Genomic DNA, 27,492 nt, shown 5'->3' with positions numbered 1-27,492 from the left:
ATGAATGACCAGCAGAACCAGCAGGGCTTCTGGCAGGAGACGGGCCGATGGGTGGGCCATGAGGAGAGCTACGACCCCGAGGCCGGGGGTTGGGGACCCTCACACATCTCCTACCTCACCTTCAAGAGCCTCATCCAGCTGCGCCGCACCATGAACACAGGTCAGAACAGGGCCGTGTTTATTAGGGTACACAGTGGAAAATGTTCTGAAACGCTTTGCAATGGAAAACAAAAATGTACATTTCTTAGTCCAGGTAGAACCTTGTGTTTTGTCCCATGGTTGTGTTCATTAGGCACCAAACTGAAGAAAATGTACTGAAACAGGGAGGAACTACCTGGGCTTGTCCATTGAGAAATGCTCATTTTCATTTTAAGTTCTGAAATGTTTTAAGACGTTTTCCGTTGCATGCCCTAATGCAGCGTTTACAAACTAGGGGTTGCAACCCCATGTAGGTCGCTTGATTTGAAAATAGGGTCACGAGAGAAACTCTGGAGAAAAATTGCTGCTTGGTTCATAGAACCATTGTGATGTGAGTAACCTTTGATATCCGCTGAACAGGTCGTGACAAACAAAGCGGTTTCTGTTTACTTCCTACAAATGTCGCTCTAACTTGTGAACGGTTGGAGCTATAAGCTATTACAATGCTCACAAGCCACACACAGGACCAGCCACGCACAGGACCAGGCACCAAATCAGACTCAGGGGGGAAAAGAACATCATCATTGAAAGCGATGATGGTGTTCTTTTCTACACAGAATGTCATGCACAATTATTGCCTGATAATCTTCTGAACTTCCTAATATCTTTCTGATGCATTTCAGTCACTTCAAACCATACTTCCTTCAGATTGAAGTACTGTCAGACTGATTTGTAATAGACTGTCATAGCGCCCAAATAAAACATGAAACATTAGCTATTGATTACATCACTTTCTTTACATGGTGAGGTCGTAAAAAAAATATATATTTATATTTATCAAAATGGGGTCACTGGCCAAAAACATTTGGGAACACGACCCAGTATAGAGTTGAATGGAGGAAAAGGTCCCATTCCAATAGTTTTCAAATTAGTTCTTCCTCCTTATCTCGTAGAAGTATTACTTATCTGAATGGAATTTATTTGAATTTGAATGGAATAGAATAGAATAGAATAGAATGGACTGAAAAGCCTGCCAACTGGGCACGCCATGTCATTTCAAAGTGGACGTTTGGGTAATATTTGGTTGAGATTTCAACCATTATTCACAGACTCAAAAAGACAGCCAGAAGTTTTGTAAATTCCCAATATGTTATCAATATGCTTTCAAACATCTAAAACACAACTAAATTCCAATGGAAAAACAATATCTGCTTTTTAGTTTAGGTGTCATCTAAATGTCTTATCTGCGCTTTCAACCATTTAAAAGCACAACAAAGTTCAAATGGCAATACAATGGCAGATATGTTGTATTTATACACTGTGTTTCATCAAATAGCACAGCCAAATAACCTGGATTGCAGTTGAGATTACATTAAAAGTACATATTGCAGAGCCTCCCGAGTGGCGCAGCGGTCTAAAGCACTGCATCGCGTCACTACACAGGCGTCACTACATAGGAGTCACTACAGACCCGGGTTTGATCCCAGCTGTGTCGCAGCCGGTCGCGACCGGGAGACCCATGAGGCGGTGCACAATTGGCCCAGTGTCGTCTGGGTTAGAGAGGGGTTTGCCTGGCCAGGATGTCCATGTCCCATTGCGCTCTAGTGACTCCTTGCGGCGGGCCAGGCGCATGCACGCTGACTTTGGTCGCCAGCTGTATGGTGGTTGTTCCGACACATTGGTGAAGCTGAGTTCCGGGTTAAGCGAGCAGTGTGTCAAGAAGCATTGCAACTTGGCGGGGTCATGTTTCGGAATATGCATGGCTCTCGACCTTCGCCTCTCCCGAGTCCGTACGTGAGTTGCAGCAATGGGACAAAACTGTAACTACCAATTGGGGTGAAAAAAAGTACACGAAGTGATCAACGCTGTTCAAGATTCTGCACAGATTACAGCAAGTGTGAAGATCTCCACAACTTGCGACCTTTACATGCTATCTTGAACATGAATACTTTCTATGATTAAGTAGGAAGACATTTATACTAGTTACAGTAAACTAAACTCAAAATGTAGCCATGGATGTGTTACACATTTTAAGGTTGAAAAAATACTGTTACATTAATTTCTATGATAGCCTTAACTTTAAGCTGTTTACTGTAATACAAAAATACAGTGGCAAGAAAAGTATGTGAACCCTTTGGAATTACCTGGATTTCTGCATAACTGGGTCATAAAATTTGATCTGATCTTCATCTAAGTCACAACAATAGGCAAACACAGTGTGCTTAAACTAATAACACACAAATGATTGTATTTTTCTTGTCTATATTGAATTCATAATTTAAACATTCACAGTGCAGGTTGGGAAAAGTTTGTGAACCCCTAGGCTAACGACTTCTCCAAAAGTTAATTGGAGTCAGGAGTCAGCTAACCTGGAGTCCAATCAATGAGACAAGATTGGAGATGTTGGTTAGAGCTGCCCTGTCCCATAAAAAACAGTGTTTGCAATTCACAAGAAGCATTGCCTGATGTGAACCATGCCTCAAACAAAAGAGATCTCATAAGACCTAAGATTAATAATTGTTGACTTGCATAAAGCTGGAAAGGGTTACAAAAGTATCTCTAAAAGCCTTGATGTTCATCAGTCCACTGTAAGACAAAATGTCTGTAAATGGAGAAAGTTTAGCACTGTTACTACTCTCCCTAGGAGTGGCCGTCCTGCAAAGATGACTGCAAGAGCACCGCACTGAATGCTCAGTGAGGTTAAGAAGAATCCTAGAGTGTCAGCTAAAGACTTACAGAAATCTCTGGAACATGCTAACATCTCTGTTGACGAGTCTACGATACGTAAAACACTAAACAAGATTGGTGTTCATGGGAGGACCCCACGGAAGAAGCCACTGCTGTCCAAAAAAAACATTGCTGCACATTTGAAGTTCGCAAAAGAGCACCTGGATGTTACACAGCGCTACTGGCAAAATATTCTGTGGACAGATTAAACTAAAGTTGAGTTGTTTGGAAGGAAAACACAACACTACGTGTGGAGAAAAAAAGGGACAGCGCACCAACATCAAAACCTCATCCCAACTGTAAAGTATGGTGGAGGGAGCATCATGGTTTGGGCCTGCTTTGCTGCCTTAGGGCCTGGACAACTTGCTATCATCGACGGAAAAATTATTTCCCAAGTTTATCAACTGGGCGGCAGGGTAGCCTAGTGGTTAGAGCGTTGGGCTAGTAACCGAAAGGTTGCAAGTTCAAATCCCCGAGCTGACAAGGTACAAATCTGTCGTTCTGCCCCTGAACAAGGCAGTTAACCCACTGTTCCTAGGCCGTCATTGAAAAATAAGAGTTTGTTCTTAACTGACTTGCCTAGTTAAATAAAGGTTAAAATTTAAGTCGCTCTGGATAAGAGCGTCTGCTAAATGACTTAAATGTAAATCAAGACATTTTGCTGGAGAATGTAAGGCTATCTGTCCGTGAATTGAAGCTCAACAGAAGTTGGGTGATGCAACAGGGCAACAACCCAAAGCATATAAGTAAATCAACAACAAAATGGCTTCAATAGAAGAAAATACGCCTTCTGGAGTGGCCCAGTTAGAGTCCTGACCTCAACCCGATTTGAGATGCTGTGGCATGACCTCAAGAGAGCGGTACACACCAGACATCCCAAGAATATTGCTGAACTGAAACAGTTATGTAAAGAGGAATGATCCAAAATTCCTCCTGACCTTTGTGCAGGTCTGATCCGCAACTACAGAAAACATTTGGTTGAGGTTATTACTGCCAAAGGAGGGTCAACCAGTTATTAAATAGGGTTCACATACTTTTTGCAATGTGAATGTTTACACGGTGTGTTCAATAAAGACATGAAAACGTGTAATTGTTTGTGTGTTAGTTTAATCAGAGTGTGTTTCTCTACTGTTGTGACCTAGATGAAGATAAGTAAAAATTTGATGACCAATTTATGCAGAAATCGAGGTAACTCCAAAGGGTTCACATACTTTGTCTTGCCACTGTATTGTTGAATTGTGTTTGGTTGACAACGCAGGAGAGTTTCATCTGAGCCACTGGCTTTATCCTATTCTTTAACTTTAATTTTTTGTTGAGATGAAGACGTGAATCCAACATATCAATTATTAATTTGTAGACAAACTGGAATTAAAGGCAGACTAAGTCAGTGGCACAGATGGAGCTATCCAAGCAGAAGATACATCTCCTTCAAACACAACTCAATATCCAGTTTGTCTCAAAATTAATAATTTGATACTGTATGTGCGATTCACATCTCCATCTCAACCAAAAATCTAAGTTAAAGAAGAGGACAAAATCTTATCAAACTTGAAATGCACTTGAAATAAAGTTTGATTTCATTTAGTCCTATTCTTTCACTTAGATGTTTGGTTGAGATGGTGACATCCAACGTATTAATGATTACATTGAAGCAATGTTGATTCAATCAGTTTGTGCCCAGTGGGTACTTCCTTCTTCTTTTAGTGAGGTAATCAGTGATCTGGATTGGCAAAAGCTATGTTGTAACTCTGCCTTTGTTGCAGTAGCTGCCTTGTAAAGGGACAGGAAGCATTTATTGAAAAGTGTTTGAACAGGTTTGAAGATGAGTGAATATCATCAAGATGAGATCTTGAGAGAAATGATCATATTTTGACCTTGAAGCTCGAGTGAGCTCCGTCAACTGCCCTCTAACTATAGAACCCGTCCGAACCTGTATTTCTAGGTTGTGTTGCAATATAAGAGGAAATTACCTATAGGGGTACTGCACCTGCATATTCCTTCCCATATAACCAGTCTACATCAATGTCCTGATTCAGAGGGGTTGGGTTAAATGCGGAAGACACATTTCAGTTTAATGCATTCAGTTGTGCAACTGACTCTGTATCCCCTTTCTGTTTCCCTTCCTTCGTAGTTACGCTCTCTCTTCCACCCCTCTTACATCCTTCATTCTTATTTTAACCCTGGCACTGTCCAACCTCTCACCCTGTGATGTTTCCTGTGGATTGTTCAGGTGTGGTGATGCTAGACCGGGTGGAGCGCAGTCTCTCCGACATCGCTGAGAAGATAGTGGACGAGTTGATCAGCAAGAAAGAGATCAGGCCCAGCGATCGGGATGGGGTGCTCCGTTCCCTGCTCCAAAACCGCAGGTAAAGTTCACTAAGTGTTCACTAAGCTACGCTTGTATGATTAGTCACCTTGCCTAAGACTTGAAGACTTGTGTTTGCTGTCTAAGTAAACGTCTAGGCTTTAGCGCAATGGGTTCAGATGGTCTTTGTATCGGAGGTGGTTCAAAGCCAAGCCATACCACTGTCCATATAAATACTAACTAAGGGACCAGTGAGGAGGAAGGGGAGGAGCATCCCACTCAGTGATTTTAATTTTTTAATTTTCAAAAAGTTATTATTTTTAGATAAAATTATACTAAATATATTCACAACACCAAATAACTGCTAAAACACATGGTTTTGCAGTGAAGATCTACAGTAGCCTCAAAAGCACCCTCTAGGGTAGCACCATGGTGTAGCCTGAGGACAGGTATTTTCTGTCCTCCTCTGGGTACATTGACTTCAATACAAAGCCTAGGAGGCTCATGGTTCTCACCCCCTTCGATAGACTTACACAGTAATCATGGCAACTTCTGAAGGACATCCTCCAACCTATCAGAGCTCTTGCAGTATGAACTGACATGTTGCCCATCCAATCAAAGAATCAGAGAATCTACTGAAAGCTACAGCTACCTAGTACTACAGTGCATGAAGTGTGGTGAGTAGTTGATTCAAAGAGAGAGAAAAACAATAGTTGAACAGTTTTGGGTAAATACATTTCTTCAAAAATGAAGGAGAAGCAGCAGAGACAGAGAGAAAGCTAGCTATATTTTGTTGTACTTATTTCTTCCTTGTTAACCTGTCACTTACTTAGCTAATGCAGCTAATTTAGCCTACTCAACATGTTGACTCAGAGAGGAATGCTATTTATGTTAGCTAGCAGACTAAGGCTTTCCAACACTGCAACTCTTCCAAGTCAAGGTAAACTTGAGGTTTTATTAATTTATGCTAAACTGCTTGCTGTACGCTGTACTGCATGATTGTACACATGGATTGGATTGTGAGTTTACTAACGCGTTAATTTTAGTTTGTTGACAATAACATTAATAGGGTGAAAATTATGTAGGCTGTGTAGCAGCTAACGGTTATGATATGAAGGTTTGGCTTGGAGAGGGTTTTGCGCCTGGTCAGACAGCTGTTTTGTTGTGCAATGAAGTCCACAAGCGAAGGGAAAAGGTGAGAGGAGGAGAGCATGTAGATTCGAAAAGGAATTATACAACGAGCAAAGTGATGATGCTATATATGGCTGCTATGAAAGTGAACTCTATACGCAGGTGATCAGGGTGTATTCATTCCGCCAATTCTGTTGCAAAACGTTCCTTAAACGGAAGCAAACGGAACGAAATGGGGAGGGACATACCTGAATTTGTTCAATAGAAACTCTCTGTTTTTTTGCAACAGTTTGGACTAATGATTACACCCCAGATCAGCTAGAAGCAGGCAAGAATGTGCAAGGTGGTATTGAATGTGTCACTGTCTGTCACCTTGATTACTCCAATTCGTCTCCCGACGGATGTACCCACATTATAAACTTTCATTTGAAGGCTAGGTTGTAGCAACCTCATGATGGTTATAGGGCAAATTTGAGTATCATGTAGTAGCCTAAACCTATTGATGTTACATTGAGTTAAGTGAATGGAATATGAATGACAGTCATTCAATATGCAGTAGTAGAAATAAAGCCATACTGTAAGGATCGACGCTGGAGACGAGAAGCAGGTACAGGGAGTGAACATTTAATAACCATGGACAAGAACAGAATACAGACAGCGTCTGGACAGGGGGAACGGAAATGACAATAATGCTGACACGGGGATGAAACAGACAGATATAGAGAAGGCAATCAAAACGGGAAGGAGTCCAGGTGAGTCCAATGAGCGCTGATGTGCGTAATGATGGTGACAGGTATGCATAATGAAAGGCCGCCTGGCGCCCTTGAGCGCCAGAGAGGGAGAGTGGGAGCAGGCGTGACAGTACCCACCCTCTAGGGACGCCACCCGGCGTCACACCAGGGCGAGCCTGACGGGCCGGGCGAGGCATGGGCGTTGGACAAGCCGGCTGGGGGAGTAGAAGCCCGACGAGCCGGCAGAGGCATGGGAGCCATGAGAGCCGGCTGAAGTGTGAAAGCCTGACGATCCCGCTGAGGCGTGGGAGCCTGATGGGCTGGCTGAGGCATGACGTGGGATGGGAGCCTGCCAACCCAACCGGGGCAAGGAAACCTCTCGAGCTAGCTAAGGCGTGGAAGCCCGAGAAGCCAGCTGAGTCACCCTCGATTCCATTGGCGATGGCACCCAGACCCGACGTCACCAACAAAACAAAAAACAAAAACCTCCTTGAGGCTTCGTAAAGGGGTGTCAGCATTCTGTAAGGATCGACGCTGGAGACGAGAAGCAGGTACAGGGAGTGAACATTTAAGGACCACGGACAGGAACAGAATACAGACAGCGTCTGGACAGGGGAAACGGAAATGACAATAATGCTGACACGGGGATGAAACAGAGGAAACAGACAGATATAGGGAAGGCAATAAAAACGTGAAGGAGTCCAGGTGGGTCCAATGAGCGCTGATGTGCGTAACGATGGTGACAGGTGTGCATAATGAAAGGCCGCCTGGCGCCCTTGAGCGCCAGAGAGGGAGAGTGGGAGCAGGCGTGACAGTACCCCACCCTCTAGGGACGCCACCCGGCGTCACACCAGGGCGAGCCTGACGGGCCGGGCGAGGCATGGGCGTTGGACAAGCCGGCTGGGGGAGTAGAAGCCCGACGAGCCGGCAGAGGCATGGGAGCCATGAGAGCCGGCTGAAGTGTGAAAGCCTGACGATCCCGCTGAGGCGTGGGAGCCTGATGGGCTGGCTGAGGCATGACGTGGGATGGGAGCCTGCCAACCCAACCGGGGCAAGGAAACCTCTCGAGCTAGCTAAGGCGTGGAAGCCCGAGAAGCCAGCTGAGTCACCCTCGATTCCATTGGCGATGGCACCCAGACCCGACGTCACCAACAAAACAAAAAACAAAAACCTCCTTGAGGCTTCGTATAGGGGTGTCAGCATTCTGTAAGGATCAACGCTGGAGACGAGAAGCAGGTACAGGGAGTGAACATTTAAGGACCACGGACAGGAACAGAATACAGACAGTGTCTGGACAGGGGAAACGGAAATGACAATAATGCTGACACGGGGATGAAACAGAGGAAACAGACAGATATAGGGAAGGCAATAAAAACGTGAAAGAGTCCAGGTGGGTCCAATGAGCGCTGATGTGCGTAACGATGGTGACAGGTGTGCGTAATGAAAGGCTGCCTGGCACCCTCGAGCTCCAGAGAGGGATAGCGGGAGCAGGCGTGACACATACTCATTTTTAAAAATGCCACTGACCACCGCTGTTAGGGACAGACCAGGGGCCAGTTAAACCAGTTGAGTGTATGCCTGCTCGTAACTCTAAAACTGACATAGAATGGGGACCTGTTACATTACCTAGGCATAAGCCTTTCTGTGAGCTATACATACAGTACATGAATATAAGGTGTGATTCTCTCCCCAGCCAAACCGCAGTAGAGAGCCAACCCTTGGTTGTGGGGGCGGAGATGCAGACATTTTCTGTCAAAGAGAGGGTACGTGTAATGGGTCATTCAGCCAGCAGTCACCCTAAACAGTAATAGATCAACAATACCAACATTTAAAAACACACAAATTCAATGTCAATGTGTTCAAACAGCCATTTTAGATAATTGATTTGACTAAATACAATACACATCACTTTTCTTTCCTCAGAGAGATGCAACTGACACTGTAGAGGCCTCTATGGTGCTTGTTGGTAAGTGCAAATCTGAATTGGTTATCAGTACACTGTGTGTGTGTGTGTGTGTGTGTGTGTGTGTGTGTGTGTGTGTGTGTGTGTGTGTGTGTGTGTGTGTGTGTGTGTGTGTGTGTGTGTGTGTGTGTGTGTGTGTGTGTGTGTGTGTGTGTGTGTGTGCACGCATCTTCATGCCTGTCTATGTTTATGCATACTCATACCTCGCAGGAGGTTGGTGGCACCTTAATTGGGGAGGATGGCTCATAATAATGGCTGGAATGGAGGGAATGGAGTGGTATAAAACACATGGAAACCATACTGTATGTTTGATGAGTTCGATACGATTCCATTGATTCCGTTCCAGCCATTACTATGAGCCAGTCCTCCCCAATTACGGTGCCATCAACATCCTGTGTCATACCTATGTACGCTTATGTATGTTTGTTTGTGTGTGTATGTGTACCAGGAGCTCTGGACTTCCTGGAGAGGCCCACAGTGGCATTTGTGCGTCTGAAGGAGGCTCAGGTTCTGGATTCGGCCCTGGAGGCCCCAGTGCCAGTCCGCTTCGTCTTTATCCTGGTGGGCCCTACCAAGAGTGACATGGACTACCACGAAACCGGCCGCGCAATGGCAGCACTCATGGCCGACAAAGTGAGTTAGCAAATTAAAAGGTCCAATGAAAGAGCAGGAAGTGGAGATGAGCGAAACTGTACAGGAAATGAGAGCAGGTAAACAGGAAATGGTAATCATCAAAAACGGGATTCATGACACATTGTTTAACCAGCATCAGTACATGTCTGTAAAATATGGGTGTTTCGAGGACTACAACCATGATACACTCTCCATTTAGGAGAAATGCAAAACAATTTCTCCATTGAGCATGTTAATTATTCCAGGACTAGGCTTAATCTGTGTCAGGGAAACAGGCCCAAAGTATATAACTTCACAACAATACAAAAAGACACTAGACATCATCCTCATACTTTCTCACATCCCCATTTCTTTCCCCTCTCTTCTTTTCCCTCTATCCCAGGTGTTCAACCAGGCGGCGTTCCAAGCGCAGGGCGAACGGGAGCTGATGGACGCCGTGGCTGACTTTATGGACTGCAGCATCGTGATCCCTCCCACGGAGATCCAGGACGGGGCGATGCTCCAGTCCATCATCGGCTTCCAGAAGAAACTGCTGCAGGAGAGGCTCCGTCCCTCCGACCCCGTGTTACGTCTGGACTTGAAGCCCCGCAAATGTGGGTGGAGGCTCATTAACATATTCTACAATAATACAATGGATTAGAATGAATTAAAATAGCATCAATACATGAGCATACACATACATAAGTGTTGCAAAAACCCACTTGCATCCATAGCACCTATTTTGTAGTTGGTTAATGGAGGTCTCCCTTTGATTAAAAAAAACATACAGTTGAAGTCGGAAGTTTACATACACTTAGGTCGGAGTCAATAAAACTTGTTTTTCAACCACTCCACAAATTTCTTGTTTACAAACTATAGTTTTGGCAAGTCGGTTAGGACATCTACTTTGTACATGACACAAGTCATTTTTACAACAATTGTTTACAGACAGATTATTTCACTTATAATTCACTGTATCACAATTCCAGTGGGTCAGAAGATTACATACACTAAGTTGACTGTGCCTTTAAACAGCTTGGAAAATTCCAGAAAATGATGTCATGGCTTTAGAAGCTTCTGATAGGCTAATTGACATAATTTGAGTCAATTGGAGGTGTTCCTGTAGATGTATTTCAAGGCCTGTTTGGCCATAATGACCATCATTATGTTTGGAGGAAAAAGGGGGCCGCTTGCAAGCCGAAGAACACCATCCCAACCGTGAAGCACGGGGGTGGCAGCATCATGTTGTGGGGTGCTTTGCTGCAGGAGGGATAGGTGCACTTCACAAAATAAATGGCAACATGAGGGAGTAAAATTATGTGGATATATTGAAGCAACATCTCAAGACATCAGTCAGGAAGTTAAAGCTGGTCGCAAATGGGTCTTCCAAATGGACAATGACCCCAAGAAATCTTCCAAAGTTGTGGCAAAATGGCTTAAGGACAACAAAGTCAAGGTATTGGAGTGGCCATCACAAAGCCCTGACCTCAATCCTATAGAAAATGTGTGGGCAGAACTAAAAAAGCGTGTGCGAGCAAGGAGGCCTACGAACCTGACTCAGTTACACCAGCTCTGTCAGGAGGAATGGGCCAAAATTCACCCAACTTATTGTGGGAAGCTTGTGAAAGGCTCCCCGAAATGTTTGACCCAAGTTAAACAATTTAAAGGCAACGCTACCAATACTGATTGAGTGTAAGTAAACTTCTGCCCCACTGGGAATGTGATGAAAGAAATAAAAGCTGAAATAAATCATTATCTTAACTATTGTTCTGACATTTCACATTCTTAAAATAAAGTGGTGATCCTAACTGACCTAAGACAGGGAAATGATAAAATGTCAGGAATTGTGAAAAACTGAGTTTAAATGTATTTGGCTAAAGTGTATGTAAACTTCCAACTTCAACTGTAACCTTTTCCCCCAACAAAAATTCATATCAGTGTTCCTCTCTAATTTAAATATGTTTTATTAGAAGTACAGTACCAGTCAAAAGTTTGGACACACCAACTCATTCCAGGGTTTTTCTTTATTTTTACTATTTTCTACATTGTAGAATAATAGTGAAGACATCAAAACTATGAAATAACACATATATGGAATCATGTGGTAACCAAAAATGTGTTGAACAAATCAAAATATATTTTATATTTCAAAGTAGCCACCCTTTGCCTTGATGACAGCATTCCACACTCTTGGCATTCTCTCAACCAGCTTCATGAGGTAGTCACCTGGAATGCATTTCAATTAACAGGTGTGCCTTGTTAATTTGTGGAATTTCTTTCATTCTTAATGCGTTTGAGCCAATGAGTTGTGTTGTAACAAGGTAGGGGTGGTATACAGAAGATTGCCCTATTTGGTAAAAGTCCAAGTCCATATTATGGCAAGAACAGCTCAAATAAGCAAAGAGAAACGACAGTCCATCATTTCTTTAAGACACAAAGGTCAGTCAATGCGGAACATTTCAAGAACTTTGAAAGTTTCCTTATGTGCAGTCGTAAAACCCATCAAGCGCTATGATGAAACTGTCTCTCACGACCACCACAGGAAAGGAACACCCAGAGTTACCTCTGCTGCAGAGGACAAGTTCATTACAGTTCACTGCACCTCAGATTGCAACCAAAATAAATGCTTCACAGAGTTCAAGTAACAGACACATCTCAACATCAACTTTTCATGAGAGACTGCATAAATCAGGCCTTCATGGTCAAATTGCTGAAAAGAAACCACTACTAAAGGACACCAATAAGACGAAGAGACTTGCTTGGGCCAAGAAACACGAGCAATGGACATTAGAGTGGTGGAAATGTGTCCTTTGGTCTGATGAGTCCAAATTTGAGATTTTTGGTTCCATCTGCCGTGTCTTTGTGAGACGCAGAGTAGGTGAACGGATGATCTACGCATGTGTGGTTCCCACTGTGAAGCATGAAAGAGCAGGTGTGGGGGTGCTTTGCGGGTGTCACTGTCTGTGATTTTATGTAGTATTCAAGGCACACTTAACCAGCATGGTTACCATAGCATTCTGCAGCAATACACCATCCCATCTGGTTTGCGCTTAGTGGGACTATCATTTGTTTTTCAACAGGACAATTACCCAAAGCACACCTCCAGGCTGTGCAAGGGCTAATTGACCAAGGAGAGTGATGGAGTGCTGCATCAGATGACCTGGCCTTCACAATCACCCGACCTCAACCAATTGAGAGGGTTTGGGATGAGTTGGACCGCAAAGTGAAGAAAAAGCAGCCAACAAGTGCTCAGCATATGTGGGAACTCTTTCAAGACTTTTGGAAAAGCATTCCTCGTGAAGCTGGTTGAGAGAATGCCAAGAGTGTGGAATGCCGTCATCAAGGCAAAGGGAGCTACTTTGAAGAATCTAAAATCTAAAATATATTTGATTACATATTTGTTATTTCATAGTTTTGATGTCTTCACTATTATTCTACAGCGTAGAAAATAGTACAAATGTAGAGAAACCCTTGAATGAGTAGGTGTGTCCAAACTTTTGACTGGTACTGTATACTCCAAACCTTCCCAGCTTAGCTATACCTAATCTTTTCCTAGCTTCCAAACCATCTGGGCCTGCTCCTGAGGATCCTCTGGTTCGTACGGGTCGGCCGTTCGGCGGGATGATACGAGATGCGAAGAGACGCTACGAGCACTATGTGAGTGACTTCACCGATGCCCTCAACGCTCAAGTTCTCGCCGCTATCATCTTCATCTACTTCGCTGCCCTGTCCCCTGCCGTCACCTTCGGAGGATTGCTAGGTAAATACTGTCTGTGTGTGTGTTGTACATGCTTGATTACGTGTTCGCATGTATGTGTGTGTGTGTGTGTGTATATACATGTGTGTTCGTGTTATCTATGTGTCAGAGTGAGCCTGTCAGGTGTGCCAGATGGGTGTGATTTGTACTTTGGGGACTATTCCATTGGGTTAGGCAAGCTCAATCTAATGCAACTAAAATATTTGAAAGAAAACAAATACTATTCAAACCCATGTCTGTAACGCCATAACCTCTCCTTTCCCACTTCCCTACTTCAGCTGATAAGGTGGACAACATGATGGGTGTGTCTGAGCTCCTGGTCTCCACCTGTGTCCAGGGAGTCATTTTCTGCTGCATCGCAGCCCAGCCAGTCCTGGTCATCGGCTTCTCAGGCCCACTTCTGGTGTTTGAGGAGGCCTTCTTTGCCGTGAGTGACTCCTCTTGTAACGCAGCACCTGCAAAATGACTAAAGAGCTATGGCTCTCTATATCTGATTGAGATAAAACTGATATTCCATCGTGCATGCAACGATGCATCTTATTCAAGTGTTTTTGTTAGTGTTTTTTTTTCTTTCTGTTATGTATGTGGTGTCATATCTGTTTCATCATATTTAATGAAATGTATGATGAATAGTAAATGGTCATATGAGAATGCTAAAGATGTGCATACGGCATATCCTATTAGTCCAGGCAATATGTGACAAATTCTAGGTGATATATTCACTTTTTAATAAAAGTATGAAACTTGGTACACTTGTACAGTTTGGGGCCCTGATTATTTTCAAATATGGAGCCAGGTGGTTGTGGCGGAATAGCAAAATGGCCACCATGGCCGCCTGGAGTGATTTTTGAAGTTGTGCATGGCATCATTGTAAACATAGGAGTAGACGTAGAACATTTTATGTTATTATGTTTGGTTTTGGAGATATGAGGTAAAATACATTATTTGGTTATGTAGGAATGGAAAATGGCCACCACAGCCGTCCTGAGTTGTTTTTGTGATGGATCCATATCTGAAAATGTTCAGGGCTCCAAACTGTTGAAGTGTACTAAGTTTCATGTTTTTATGAAAAATTTCACATCATTTTCACATATCGCTTTGACTACAGTATATGTAGAATACCACTAAATATCACTGACCACTGGCAATAACCTGGAGTCTTTCCATTCCATTCCATTCAGTTCTGTAAGTCTCAGGACATTGAGTACATTGTGGGGCGTGTGTGGGTGGGCGTGTGGCTGGTGGTCATCGTGGTGGTCATCGTGGCGTTCGAGGGCAGTTTCTTGGTCCGCTTCATCTCCCGCTTCACCCAGGAGATCTTCTCCATCCTTATCTCCCTCATCTTCATCTATGAGACCTTCGCCAAGCTGGGCAGGGTATACATCACCATCCCACCTCTGTCCATCCTGTTACATGACACTACTCAACTGTCATTAATGTTACATTAATTCAGTCTACTGTCATTGTTTTTCCATTACATTACTCCACTGTCATTACTGTTACATTACGTTAATCCACTGTCATTACATTACATTTCTCCACTGTCAATACTGTTACATTACATTATTACACTGTCATTACTGTTACATTACTCCACTGTCTCCAATCCTATTGCTCTCTCTTAAATTTATTTCAATATCCATTACTGGTATTTGACTCAAAGGACCGGAGAAATAAATCATTGTTTTTGCTAAAAAATAGGAATGTAAATACAGCTTTTTCAAAAAGCACAATCAACATTCATCCAATCGCTGTCTGTAGATTTTCAAGGCCCACCCATTGATCCTGAACTACGACCACCTCAACAACACGGTGGAGGACCCATGGCACCCAGTGGTGATCCACAACCACCTGTATGACAACAGCACGGGCAACACCACCACCACAATCAACATCCTGGACCGGGCCTACCCCAACACGGCCCTGCTCTCCATGTGCCTCATGTTTGGATGCTTCTTAATCGCCTTCTTCCTGCGCCAGTTCAAGAACGGGACCTTCCTACCTGGAAAGGTAATGATATTAATTAATACATGTTTATTCGACAATTGAATGTACATTGAAAGTGGCCTCAGCTATTTGAATACAACAATGCACACATTGAGGATAACGTCAACAGACTCATTTCAATTGTAGCATGGTTTCCTTTCAATAGGGCTTGTATCTTTAGTTTTAACAATGTTTTTTACATTCCCATCCCCTCCCGGATTGGGGATCAATAAAGTTCAACTCAATTAAATTATTCAAGTGCTATAAGCACTTTAAATTATAAGACAGGGTACTCGGCACTAGCCTTGGAACCAGTCAGATACACTTGTCAAGCTTTGTTGTTATGTGTTTGTCTGCCTTTCAGATCAGGCGCTTGATTGGGGACTTTGGGGTGCCCATTGCTATTTTCTTAATGTGTGTTGTGGACATCAACATAGAGGATGCGTACACCCAGGTTAGTCCTTGCTAGCCTGGTCTCAGATATGTTTGTGCTCTTTCCAACTCCATTGCTCTGTCATTGTCGGACCAAACATGTTGGTATGGTGGCACAAACAGACTGGCACTCAAGCTAAGTCCTTATTTCTATGACTTCTATGACATTTCTGGAAATGTTCAGACTACACAAAATTATAAACCATATTTTATAAAGTATTTTCAACCCTACTTTCAACTAAAGTATAAATTCACTTTGTTATAGAATAAACTTGTAGTGTGAGTTGAGCATAATAAGCGTAACTTACCTGAGGTAGGAATAGATCAAATTAATTAAAAGTTCGCCACCCTAACTGGTGTCTTTCCCTGCTTAGAAATTGGCAGTACCCAAGGGTCTGACGGTGTCAAACCCTGCTGCCAGAGGTTGGCTCATCAACCCGTTTGGCGAACACAAGACTTTCCCCGTGTGGGTCATGTTCGCTTGCTGTGTGCCCGCTTGTCTCGTCTTCATCCTCATCTTCCTCGAGTCCCAGATCACCACGTGAGTGACGGCTGTCAATCAGTAATCAGGCGATTTACAACGTTTACAGTTTAAAATCAGGCCATTTGCCAAAAATCTGGTTATTTAACTTGTAAATCAGGCCATTTACAAGTGAAATTGTGTGATTGTGAAATAAGTCATTGGATAGAAATTTCAGTTACAAAAGTAACTGAGATATGGAATAATAATTGATTGTGGAAACATACTCAGAGAGCAATATGCTTGTGTAACGGATGTGAAATGGCTAGCTAGTTAGCGGGTACGCGCTACTAGCGTTTCAATCAGTTACGTCACTTGCTCTGAAACCTAGAAGTAGTGTTGCACCTTGCTCTGCAAGGGCCGTGGCTTTTGTGGAGCGATGGGTAACGACGCTTCGTGGGTGTCAGTTGTTGATGTGGTTCGCGCCCGGGTATGGGCGAGGGGACGGTTTAAAGTTATACTGTTACACTTGTATCTCCACCTTGCCCTCAGAAAGGCTACTGTAGGTTGTAGGGGCTAGGTTGTTTTTTTCTGGACAGGGTTACATTATGATGGCCCTGTCCAAAACCCCTATTCCCCATCTCCTACACATTTGTTTCTAAGGATTGTTTCTGGACAAGGCCATAGATACACAATCCTTACCCCTAACCTTTACCCATAACCAAACCTTTATTTTCTTCCTTGTCAGTCTGATTGTGAGTAAGCCGGAGAGGAAGATGGTCAAGGGATCCGGCTTCCATCTGGACCTCCTCATCCTGGTGGGCATGGGCGGGTTTGGTGCCATTTTTGGCGTGCCGTGGCTGAGTGCCACCACCGTGCGTTCGGTTACCCACGCCAACGCCCTCACCGTCATGAGCAAGGGGCCCAAGCCGGAGATCGAGAAGGTTGTGGAGCAGAGGGTCAGTGGGATTCTGGTGGCTCTGCTCGTCGGTGAGTGACCTCACTACTTGATCACAGCGGTGGAAAAAGTACCCAATTGTCATACTTGAGTAAAAGTAAAGATACTGTACCTTAATAGAAAATGACTCAAGTAAAAGGTCACCAGGTAAAATACTCCTTGAGTAAAAGTCTAAAAGTATATGATTTTAAATATACTTAAGGATCAAAAGTTAATGTAATTGCAAAAATATACTTTAGTATCGAAAGCAAATGTATAAATCATTTCCAATTCCTTATATTAAGCAAACCAGACGGCACCATTTTCTTTTCTTTTTTTATGGATAGCCGGGCACACTCCAACACTCAGACACCACTTACAAACGAAGCATGTGTGTTTAGTGAGTCCGTCAGATCAGAAGCAGTACAGATGACCAGGGATGTTCTCTTGATAAGTACATGACTTGAACCATTTTCCTGTCCTGCTAAGCATCCAAAATGTAACGAGCACTTTTGGGTGTCAGGGAAAATGTATGGAGTAAAAAGTACATTATTTTCTTTTGGAATGTAGTGAAAAAAAAGTCAAAGTTGTCAATAATATAAATAGTCATGTAAAGTACAGAGACCCGCCAAAAATACTTAAGTAGTGCTTTATTAAAGTATTTTGACTTAATGTAGTTGTAACGATCTGGGTGTCGTGGGTGTGAAGTCAGGCGCAGGAAACAGAGAGTTCAAGGTAGTGCTCTTTAATGCACACACGGCGGACATAGGCCACCCCACGAAACACTGGGTGCTGAAAAACAAATGCCCCAAACACGGGGACTAAAACAATCCAGCAAAACCCACGAACAGGAACAAACACGTTCGTGTCCAACATACACAAATGTTACCACAAACAATCCCGCACAAAGAAACAGGCGGGCCGGCTGACTAATAAAGCCCAACTAATCACCACAAACGCATAACAGGTGTAACCAATAAAGAGACAAGGAGGGGGAGGAAAGAATCAGTGGCAGCTAGTAGGCCGGCGACAACGACCGCCGAGCGCCACCCGAACGGGAAGGGGAGCCACCTTCGGTCGGAGTCGTGACAGTAGTTCAAAATACATTCTGAAATACATTAAATAATGTATTTTAGAATATATGTTTAATGTATTTATCGCTATATTTGGTAAATACAAAAAAATGCATTTAAATGTATTTCTAAGAAATATATTTTTTTATTAAAATATATGGAAAATATAAAAAATGTGCCAAATCGTATTGTAACGAAATGGTGACTGTCCTAACAATGTAACTTTAAAGATGCACTACGCAGGAATCGCGCCGCCATTTCCTGGTTGCTAAAATTCTAATAGTTTGCCTAATTTCAGTTTATGTGACAAAACAAGCAAGTATAGTGTAGAGCAGTGGTTCCCAAACTTTTATAGTCCCGTACCCCTTCAAATATTCAACCTCCAGCTGCGTACCCCCTCTAGCACCAGGGTCAGCTCACTCTCAATGTTGTTTTTTGCCATCATTGTAAGCCTGCCACACACACACTATACAATACATTTATTAAGCATAAGAATGAGTGTGAGTTTTTGTCACAACCCGGCTGGTGGGAAGTGACAAAGAGCTCTTATCGGACCAGGGCACAAATAATAATATAATAATAATCAATAATTGTGCTCTTTATTTATCAATCTTGCATATAAAAACGTATTTGTTCATCAAAAATTGTGAATAACTTACCACAGGTTAATGAGAAGCGTGTGGGCCTCCCTGGTGGCGCAGTGGTCTAAGGCACTGCATCGCAGTGCTAGCTGTGCCACCAGAGATTCTGGGTTTGAGCCCAGGCTCTGTCGCAGCCGGCCGCAACCGGGAGGTCCATGGGGCGATGCACAATTGACACAGCATCGTCCGGGTTAGGGAGGGTTTGGCCCGGCAGGGATATCCTTGTCGCATCGCGCACTAGCGACTCCTGTGGCGGGCCAGCGCAGTGCACGCTGACCAGGTCGCCAGGTGTACGGTGTTTCCTCCGACACATTGGTGCGGCTGGCTTCCGGGTTGGATGTGCATTGTGTCAAGAAGCAGTGCGGCTAGGTTGGGTTGTGTTTCGGAGGACCCATGGCTCTCGACCTTCGCCTCTCCCGAGTCTGTATGGGAGTTGCAGCGATGAGACAAGACTGTAACTACTACCAATTGGATACCACGAAATTGGGGTAAAAATAAATAAATAAATACATAAATGAGAAGGGTGTGTTTGAAAGGATGCACATAACTCTGCAATGTTGGGTTGTATCGGAGAGTCTCAGTTTTATATCATTTTCCACACACAGTTTGTGCTTGCATTTAGTTTTCATGCTAGTGAGGTCTGAGAATCCACTCTCACATAGGTACGTGGTTGCAAAGGGCATCAGTGTCTTAACAGCACAATTTGCCAAGGCAAGAAACTCTGAGCATGTTCCAACATGTTTTAAGCAGACCACCATAGTCCCTGTGCCTAAGAATACCAAGGTAACCTGCCTAAACGACTACCGACTTGTAGCACTCACGTCTGTAGCCATGAAATGCTTTGAAAGGCTGGTCATGGCTCACATCCACACCATTATCCCAGAAACCCTAGACCCACTCCAATTTGCATACCACCCCAACAGATCCACAGATGATGCAATCTCTATTGCACTCCACACTGCCCTTTCACACCTGGACAAATGGAACACCTATGTGAGAATGCTATTCATTGACTACAGCTCAGCATTCAACACCATAGTGCCCGCAAAGCTCATCAATAAGCTAAGGACCCTGGGACTAAAAACCTCCCTCTGCAACTGGATCCTGGACTTCCTGACGGGCCGCCCCAGGTGGTAAGGCTAGGTAACAACACATCCGCCATGCTGATCCTCAACACAGGGGCCCCTCAGGGTTGCGTGTTCAGTCCTCTCCTGTATTCCCTGTTCACCCATGACTGCACGGCCAGGCACGACTCCAGCACCCTCATTAAGTTTGCCAATGACATAACAGTGGTAGGCCTGATCACCGACAAAGACGTGACAGCCTATAGGGAGACCTGGCCGTGTGGTGCCAGGACAACAACCTCTCCCTCAACATGATCAAGACAAAGGAGATGATTGTGGACTACAGGAAAAAGTGGACCGAGCACGCCCCCATTCTCAGCGACTGGGCTGCAGTGGAGCATGTTGAGAGCTTCAAGTTCCTTGATGTCCACATCACCAACAATCGAACATGGTCCAAGCACACCAAGACAGTCATTAAGAGGGCACAACAAAACATATTCCCCCTCAGGAGGCTGAAAAGATTTTACATAGGTCCTCAGATCCACCACCATACAGCTGCACCATCGATAGCATCCTGACTGGTGGCATCACTGCCTGGTATGGCAACTGCTCGGCCTCCGACCGCAAGGCACGAACAGCCCTAGTACATCACCTTGGCCATGCTTCTTGCCATCCAGGACCTCTATACCAGGCGGTGTCAGAGGAAGACCCTAAGACTCCAGCCACCCTAGTCATAGACTGTTCTCTCTGCTACAGCACGCAAGCGGTATCAGAGCACCAAGTCTAGGTCCAAGAGGCTTCTAAACAGCTTCTACCCCCAAGCCATAAGACTCCTGAACACCTAATCAAATGGCTACCCAGACTATTTGTATTTTGCACACAAAGCAATCATACAATGATGGAAAGACCTGTGTGTTGTCCTTGTTAATGCAGACAGAAAAGAGCTCCAACTTCTTAATCATAGCCTCAATTGTGTCCCACACGTTGAATATAGTTGTGGAGAGTTCCTGTAATCCTATATTCAGATCATTCAGGCAAGAAAAACATCACCCAGATAGGCCAGTCGTGTGAGAAACTCATCATCATGCAAGTGGTCAGACAAGTGAAAATGATGGTCAATAAAGAAAACTTTAAGCTCGTCTCTCAATTCAAAAAAACGTGTCAGTACTTTGCCCCTTGTTAACCAGCGTTACATGGTCGCTGCCCATATCATTGCATAATGCAGAAAATAAACGAGAGTTTAGAGGCCTTGCTTTAACAAAGTTAACCATTTTCACGGTAGTGTCCAAAACGCCTTTCAAGCTGTCAGGCATTCCCTTGGCAGCAAGAGCCTCTCGGTGGATGCTGCAGTGTACCCAAGTAGTGTCGGGAGCAACTGCTTGCACGCGCGTTACCACTCCACTATGTCACCCCTGTCATGGCTTTTGCGCCATCTGTACAGAAAACAACAAATCTTGACCACCAAAGTCCATTTGATGTCACAAAGCTGTCTAGTACTTTAAAAATATCCTCTCATGTTGTCCTGGTTTCCAGTGGTTTGCAGAAGAGGATGTCTTCCTTAACTCTCTGAACCACCCATCCCGGATCCGGGATCATTGTCATCAGAAACGCTGACTAGCATAGCCTAGCATAGCGCCACAGGTAAATAATATAATATAATATCATGAAATCACAAGTCCAATACAGCAAATGAAAGATAAACATCTTGTGAATCCAGCCAACATGTCCGATTTTTAAAATGTTTTACAGTGAAAACACAACATACACAACATGTTAGCTCACCACCATATCCAAAAAAACACAGCCATTTTTTCACAGCAAAGATAGCTTTCACAAAACCCACAAATAGAGATAAAATTAATCACTAACCTTTGAACATCTTCATCAGATGACAGTCATATGACATCATGTTATACAATACATTTATGTTTTTTTCGATAATGTGCATATTTATATCCCCAAATCTTGGTTTTACATTGGCGCCATGTTCAGAAATGGCTCCAAAATAGCCAGAATAATTACAGAGAGCAACGTGAAATACAGAAATACTCATCATAAAACTTTGATGAAAGATACATGTTGTACATATAATTAAAGATAAACATCTTGTGAATCCAGCCAACATGTCCGATTTTTTTAATGTTTTACAGCGAAAACACAACATATATTTATGTTAGCTCACCACCATATCCAAAAAAACACAGCCATTTTTTCACAGCAAAGATAGCTTTCACAAAACCCACAAATAGAGATAAAATTAATCACTAACCTTTGAACATCTTCATCAGATGAAAGTCATATGACATCATGTTATACAATACATTTATGTTTTTTTCGATAATGTGCATATTTATAGCCACAAATCGTGGTTTTACATTGGCGCCATGTTCAGAAATGGCTCCAAAATAGCCAGAATAATTACAGAGAGTAACGTGAAATACAGAAATACTCATCATAAAACTTTGATGAAAGATACATGTTTTACATATAATTAAAGATACACTGGTTCTTAATGCAACCGCTGTGTTAGATTTAAAAAAATAACTTTAGTAAAAAGCATCCCATGCAATAATCTGAGACGGCGCTCAGCCATTCTCCGCCATGTTGGAGTCAACAGAAATACGAAATTACATCATAAATATTCCCTTACCTTTGATGAACTTTCATCAGAATGCAGTGCCAGGAATCCTAGTTCCACAATAAATCGTTGTTTTGTTTTATAATGTCCATTACTTCTGTTGAATTAGCAACTTTGGCTAGCATGTGTAGTTCACGTGTCCATACAAATTTACGCTAATGAACGAAAACTTTAAAAAGTGATATTACAAATCGAATAAACTGGTCAAACTCAGTTGAGAATCAATCTTCAGGATGTTTTTCTCATATATATCCAATAACGTCCCAAACGGAGCATTTCTTCATGTCTATATAACCCATGGCAGAGAAGGACATCACATGCCCAGTGTGCGTGACCAAGAACTGGCAATCTGCCTGACCAGTCACTCCAATGGCTCTCATCCGGTCCCACATCAAGCTAAACGCTTCATTCCACGGTCTACTGCCTGTTGACATCTAGTGGAAGGCGTATGAAGTGCATACAGATCCATAAATATAGGAGAATTGAATAGGCGATGACTTTCACAGCGACCCATTTCAGAATTTTCACTTCCTGTTTGGAAGTTTGCCTGCCATATGAGTTCTGTTTTACTCACAGATATAATTCAAACAGTTTTAGAAACTTCGGATTGTTTTCTATCCAATAGTAATAATAATATGCATATCATATGATCTAGGACAGAGTACGAGGCCATTCAATTTGGGCACCAATTCATCCAAAAGTGAAAATGTCGCCCCCTATCCTAGAGAAGTTAATTGACCCCCCAAAAACATAATGGACACATACCAGGAGCTGTGCCAGGCCCGCCACATCTGTTGACTCATCCAGCTGTAACGCATATAATTCACTGTCTTGTATGCGAAGCAGTAATTGTTTCTAAACATCTCCTGCCGTGTCACTGATGCGTCGTGAAACAGTGTTGTTTGATGAAGGCATTCTCTGTATAGTTTTTTTGGCCTTTCCCCCCAGCATTGTCCCAGCCATATCCGCAGTAGCAGGAAGAATTAAGTCCTCCACAATAGTATGGGGCTTGCCTGTCCTAGTCACTCGGTAGCTCACCATATAAGACGCTTCTAGCCCCTTCTTATTAATGGTATCTGTTGATTTTATACATGTCTTACTACTCAAAAGTCATCTTTATTCTCGCTCAAAAAACTCCCATGGCTTATTTTTCAATTTGTCATGTTTCGTTTCTAAATGTCTGCTTAAGAGTGAAGGTTTCCCGTGAGAGAGTAACGGTTAATGTGATTGGATGTTAATTGTTTGACTAGGCTACCTGTATTTGACATTGTGTTGTTATTTCGCTGAACACTAGATGGTTTGATTTTATTTTTGCTAGTGAAACGAGGCTACTCAGGCGAGAAAAAAACTCACCCAAATGTATAGCCTCGTTGTAAAATATAAATGTACTGTTTGAAAAGAAGAATTTGAATCACATTTTTATTTGGCGTACCTCCGACGGCGTTGCGCGTACCCCTGTGAATTATAATATCTTCCACAAGCAAAAATATAGTATTTTTAAATGTTTGAAGCTGGTGTACAAAACCGAAAGTAAAATACGCAAAAACAAAACTTAAGAATGGGAAGCATAGAAATAGAGCTCATGGAACAGATCTACTGCTTCTTAGACTTCCTTTCAATGAGAATGACAGATCTACACTGAACAAAAAGATACACGCAACATGCAACAATTCCAACGATTTTACTGAGATACAGTTCATATAAGGAAATCAGTGAATTGAAAATAATTCATTAGGCCCTAATCTATGGATTTCACATGACTGGCAATAAGATATGCATCTGTTGGTCACATATACCTTTACAAAAGGTAGGGGCACAAAGTGAGGTCCATACAGAAATGGTTTGTCGAGATCGGTGTCGACCCCATCAAACAGCTTTGGGATAAATTGGAATGCCAACTGCGAGCCAGAATGCAAACTAATCGCCCAACAAGTCCCCGCAGCAATGTTCCAACATCTAGTAGAAAGCCTTCCCAGAAGAGCGGAGGCTGTTATAGCAGCAAAGAGAGGACCAACTATTAATGCCCATGATTTTGGAATGAGATGTTCGACGAACAGGTGACCACATACCTGCTCTAGAGAACTCTGGAACAACGGTACAGTGAAGCCTAATCATTACAACAATTATTAACTTGTTTTAAAAAATTGGCCCCACTGGTGCTCCCAAAATTACATTTCAGGTCGCACAGCCAAATATATAAGAGCATATGCGACCAAAATGGTACCACTTAAGAGCCCTGGTTGTAAGGTATAACAATAACCATAGGAGCCACGAAAATAATTTGTACACTATGTTCGGTTTCCTTTCGAAGTCAAAATCACCACAGAAACAACCTTTCGAAATGGCAATAAACAACCATATTTTCAGGGGAACAAGTACAAAGATATAGCTGTCTGATTATCACCTGCCATATGCAGAGTACATGACCTGATGTTTACTAATTCCAGTGGTGGAAAAAGTACCCAATTGTCATACGTGAGTAAAAGTAAAAAAGTAAACCTTAATAGAAAATGGCTGAAGTAAGAAAGTAACTCAGTATAATAGTAGTTGAGTAATAGTATAAAATTATTTGGTTTTAAATATACTTAAGTATCAAAAGTAAAAGTATAAATCATTTCAAATTCCTTATACTAAGCAAACCAGGAAGCACACTTTTTAGATTTTTTTTTAAGGATAGCCAGGGGCACACTCCAACACTGTTTAGTGAGTCTACCAGATCAGAGGAAGTAAGCATGACCAGGGATGTTCTCTTGATAAGTGCGTGAATGGGACTATTTTCCTGTCCTGGTAAATATTCAAAATGTAACGAGTACTTTTAGGTGTCAGGAAAAATATTTTAAGTAAAAAGGACATTATTTTCTTTCGTAATGTAGTGGAGTAAAAGTAAAATGTGTCAAAAATATAAATAGTAAAGATACCAAGAAAAAAACTGCTTAAGTAGTGCTTTAAAGTAGCTTTACTTAAATATTTTACACCACTGACTAAATACAAAAACCTTGAGAAACATACACATAGGATATAGCCATAAACCAGGGGAGGCTGGTGGGGGGAGTTATAGGAGGACGGGCTCATTGTAATGGCTGGAATGGTATAAATGGAACAGAGTTAAACACATTGTTTCCATGGGTTTGATGTGTTTAGTACCATTCCATTGATTCCATTCCAGACATTACAATGAGCCATTCCTCCCTATAACTCCGCCAACCAGCCTCCACTGCCACACACAATACAGTAACTGTTCACTGTGTCCTTTTTGCAGTATTATTGATAGATAGTGGCCCATTTTATACTGTAGTATTGTTTTCCCTAGGTAAAAACAGATCTAGGATCATTTTCACCCCCCAATCCTAACCTTAACCATTAGTGGGGGAAATGCAAAACTGACCCCATCAGTGTTTAGGGGAATCTTCATCCTTCACCTGTATTGACAAAGCTAATTAATACCTGTTTGTATCCAGGTCTGTCCATTCTCATGGAGCCCATCCTGAAGATGATTCCGATGACGGCTCTGTTCGGGATCTTCCTCTACATGGGAATCACCTCGCTCAACGGGATCCAGTTGTGGGATCGCATTCTGCTCCTGCTCGTCCCCAAGAAATACCACCCCAATGAGCCCTACGCCACCAGGGTATATTAACAGACAGCAAATCCCTGACACAGTATGCCCACTGTATCAGGGATCTGGGCAAAATGTGGCATATGATGTGACGTCTTTATGACACCATTTTCTAGTTATAAACTGTTTTTTGGTTGAGAAGAGGCAATATAACCAGATTACAACCAACTGGACTCTTACAACCAGTTAAAGACTAGATCAAGACGCCATGGGAAAGATGTCATATTTTGGTTATGATGTGTTTGTTTTTGTAGGTCAGATTACCAGATTACGATATCACGCTGCATGCCTCTGTATTCTTGTGTATTGGCTAGGACTCCCTCAAAAAGGAGATGGTATTAGTAAATAAATAAGAATCAGAATTCCCTTTCGCCCTATTCATACTTGCACTAGGTGTCAACGGGCAGGATGCACCTATACACAGCCATCCAGGTGGTGTGTCTTGCAGTGCTGTGGATCGTCAAGTCCAGCCCGGCCTCCCTGGCCCTGCCTTTCGTTCTCATCCTCACTATCCCCCTCCGCATGGCCATGACCGGACGCTTCTTCACCGAACTGGAGATGAAATGTGTAAGTAGACATCAGGGTGTTGTGTGTGTGGTCCTATTATTAAAGCTTGGTGCTGGTATTGGTAAAGTTGTGTGTTCAATTCCCGAAGGGGATCAGATACACATACGAAAAAAGGAATGCACCCACTGTACTACAAGTTGCTTTGAATAAAATGATCTACTAAGTGGCATATTATTATTATTTGTACAATACAGAACAATACAGTACAATGAAGCATACCTACAGACAACCTCACTCCCACCCTCATCTATACCATGATGTTCATCATTGAGGGTTGAATCTTCATTTGAAATCAGTCAATCGAAGGCCTTTGTTTGGTTTGGTCTCATACATAAAGCAACCAATGAGCACAATGTTTGTTGAGGTTGACATCGAATGAGATTGTTCCTTACTGTTATGTATTTCCTTGCTCTGTTGTGTTTCAGTTGGACGCCGACGACGCTAAGGTGACATTTGAGGAGGAACCTGGACAGGATGTCTACAATGAAACTCAGATGCCATTGTAGACATCTGGACCCGTCATTTTTATCCAAAAGCCCTTTATTTTATTTATCTGACATGACAAAGTATTTTAATAGGATTCTTGTTTTTGTCGACTACCGTATGAACTGACATATATATCTTTTGGACTGTTTTTAAACCATCATGAAGCCCAAATAGTAGGTTATGACCCTTAGATTTCAAATATAAGAAATTGTCAGTAAAAGAAAATTA

At 42.8% G+C, this 27,492-nt stretch overlaps 1 protein-coding gene across 1 annotated transcript; it reads left to right on the top strand.

Moving 5' to 3' along the window:
- slc4a1b (solute carrier family 4 member 1b (Diego blood group)) lies at positions 1 to 27,492 on the top strand. The gene is made up of 16 exons (XM_038990452.1): positions 1 to 160; positions 5,096 to 5,231; positions 8,726 to 8,795; positions 8,956 to 8,998; positions 9,444 to 9,628; positions 10,011 to 10,221; positions 13,164 to 13,367; positions 13,643 to 13,791; positions 14,546 to 14,740; positions 15,126 to 15,374; positions 15,715 to 15,804; positions 16,157 to 16,323; positions 16,991 to 17,232; positions 26,054 to 26,223; positions 26,605 to 26,778; positions 27,204 to 27,492. Exons 1-16 carry the CDS (start codon positions 1 to 3, stop codon positions 27,282 to 27,284), a joined length of 2,526 nt encoding a protein of 841 aa, XP_038846380.1. The 3' UTR covers positions 27,285 to 27,492.

The sequence above is a fragment of the Salvelinus namaycush genome, chromosome 4 (assembly GCF_016432855.1).
Source record: "Salvelinus namaycush isolate Seneca chromosome 4, SaNama_1.0, whole genome shotgun sequence".
In the NCBI taxonomy this organism is placed as follows: domain Eukaryota; kingdom Metazoa; phylum Chordata; class Actinopteri; order Salmoniformes; family Salmonidae; genus Salvelinus; species Salvelinus namaycush.
This window is presented reverse-complemented; position numbering and strand designations above follow the sequence as displayed.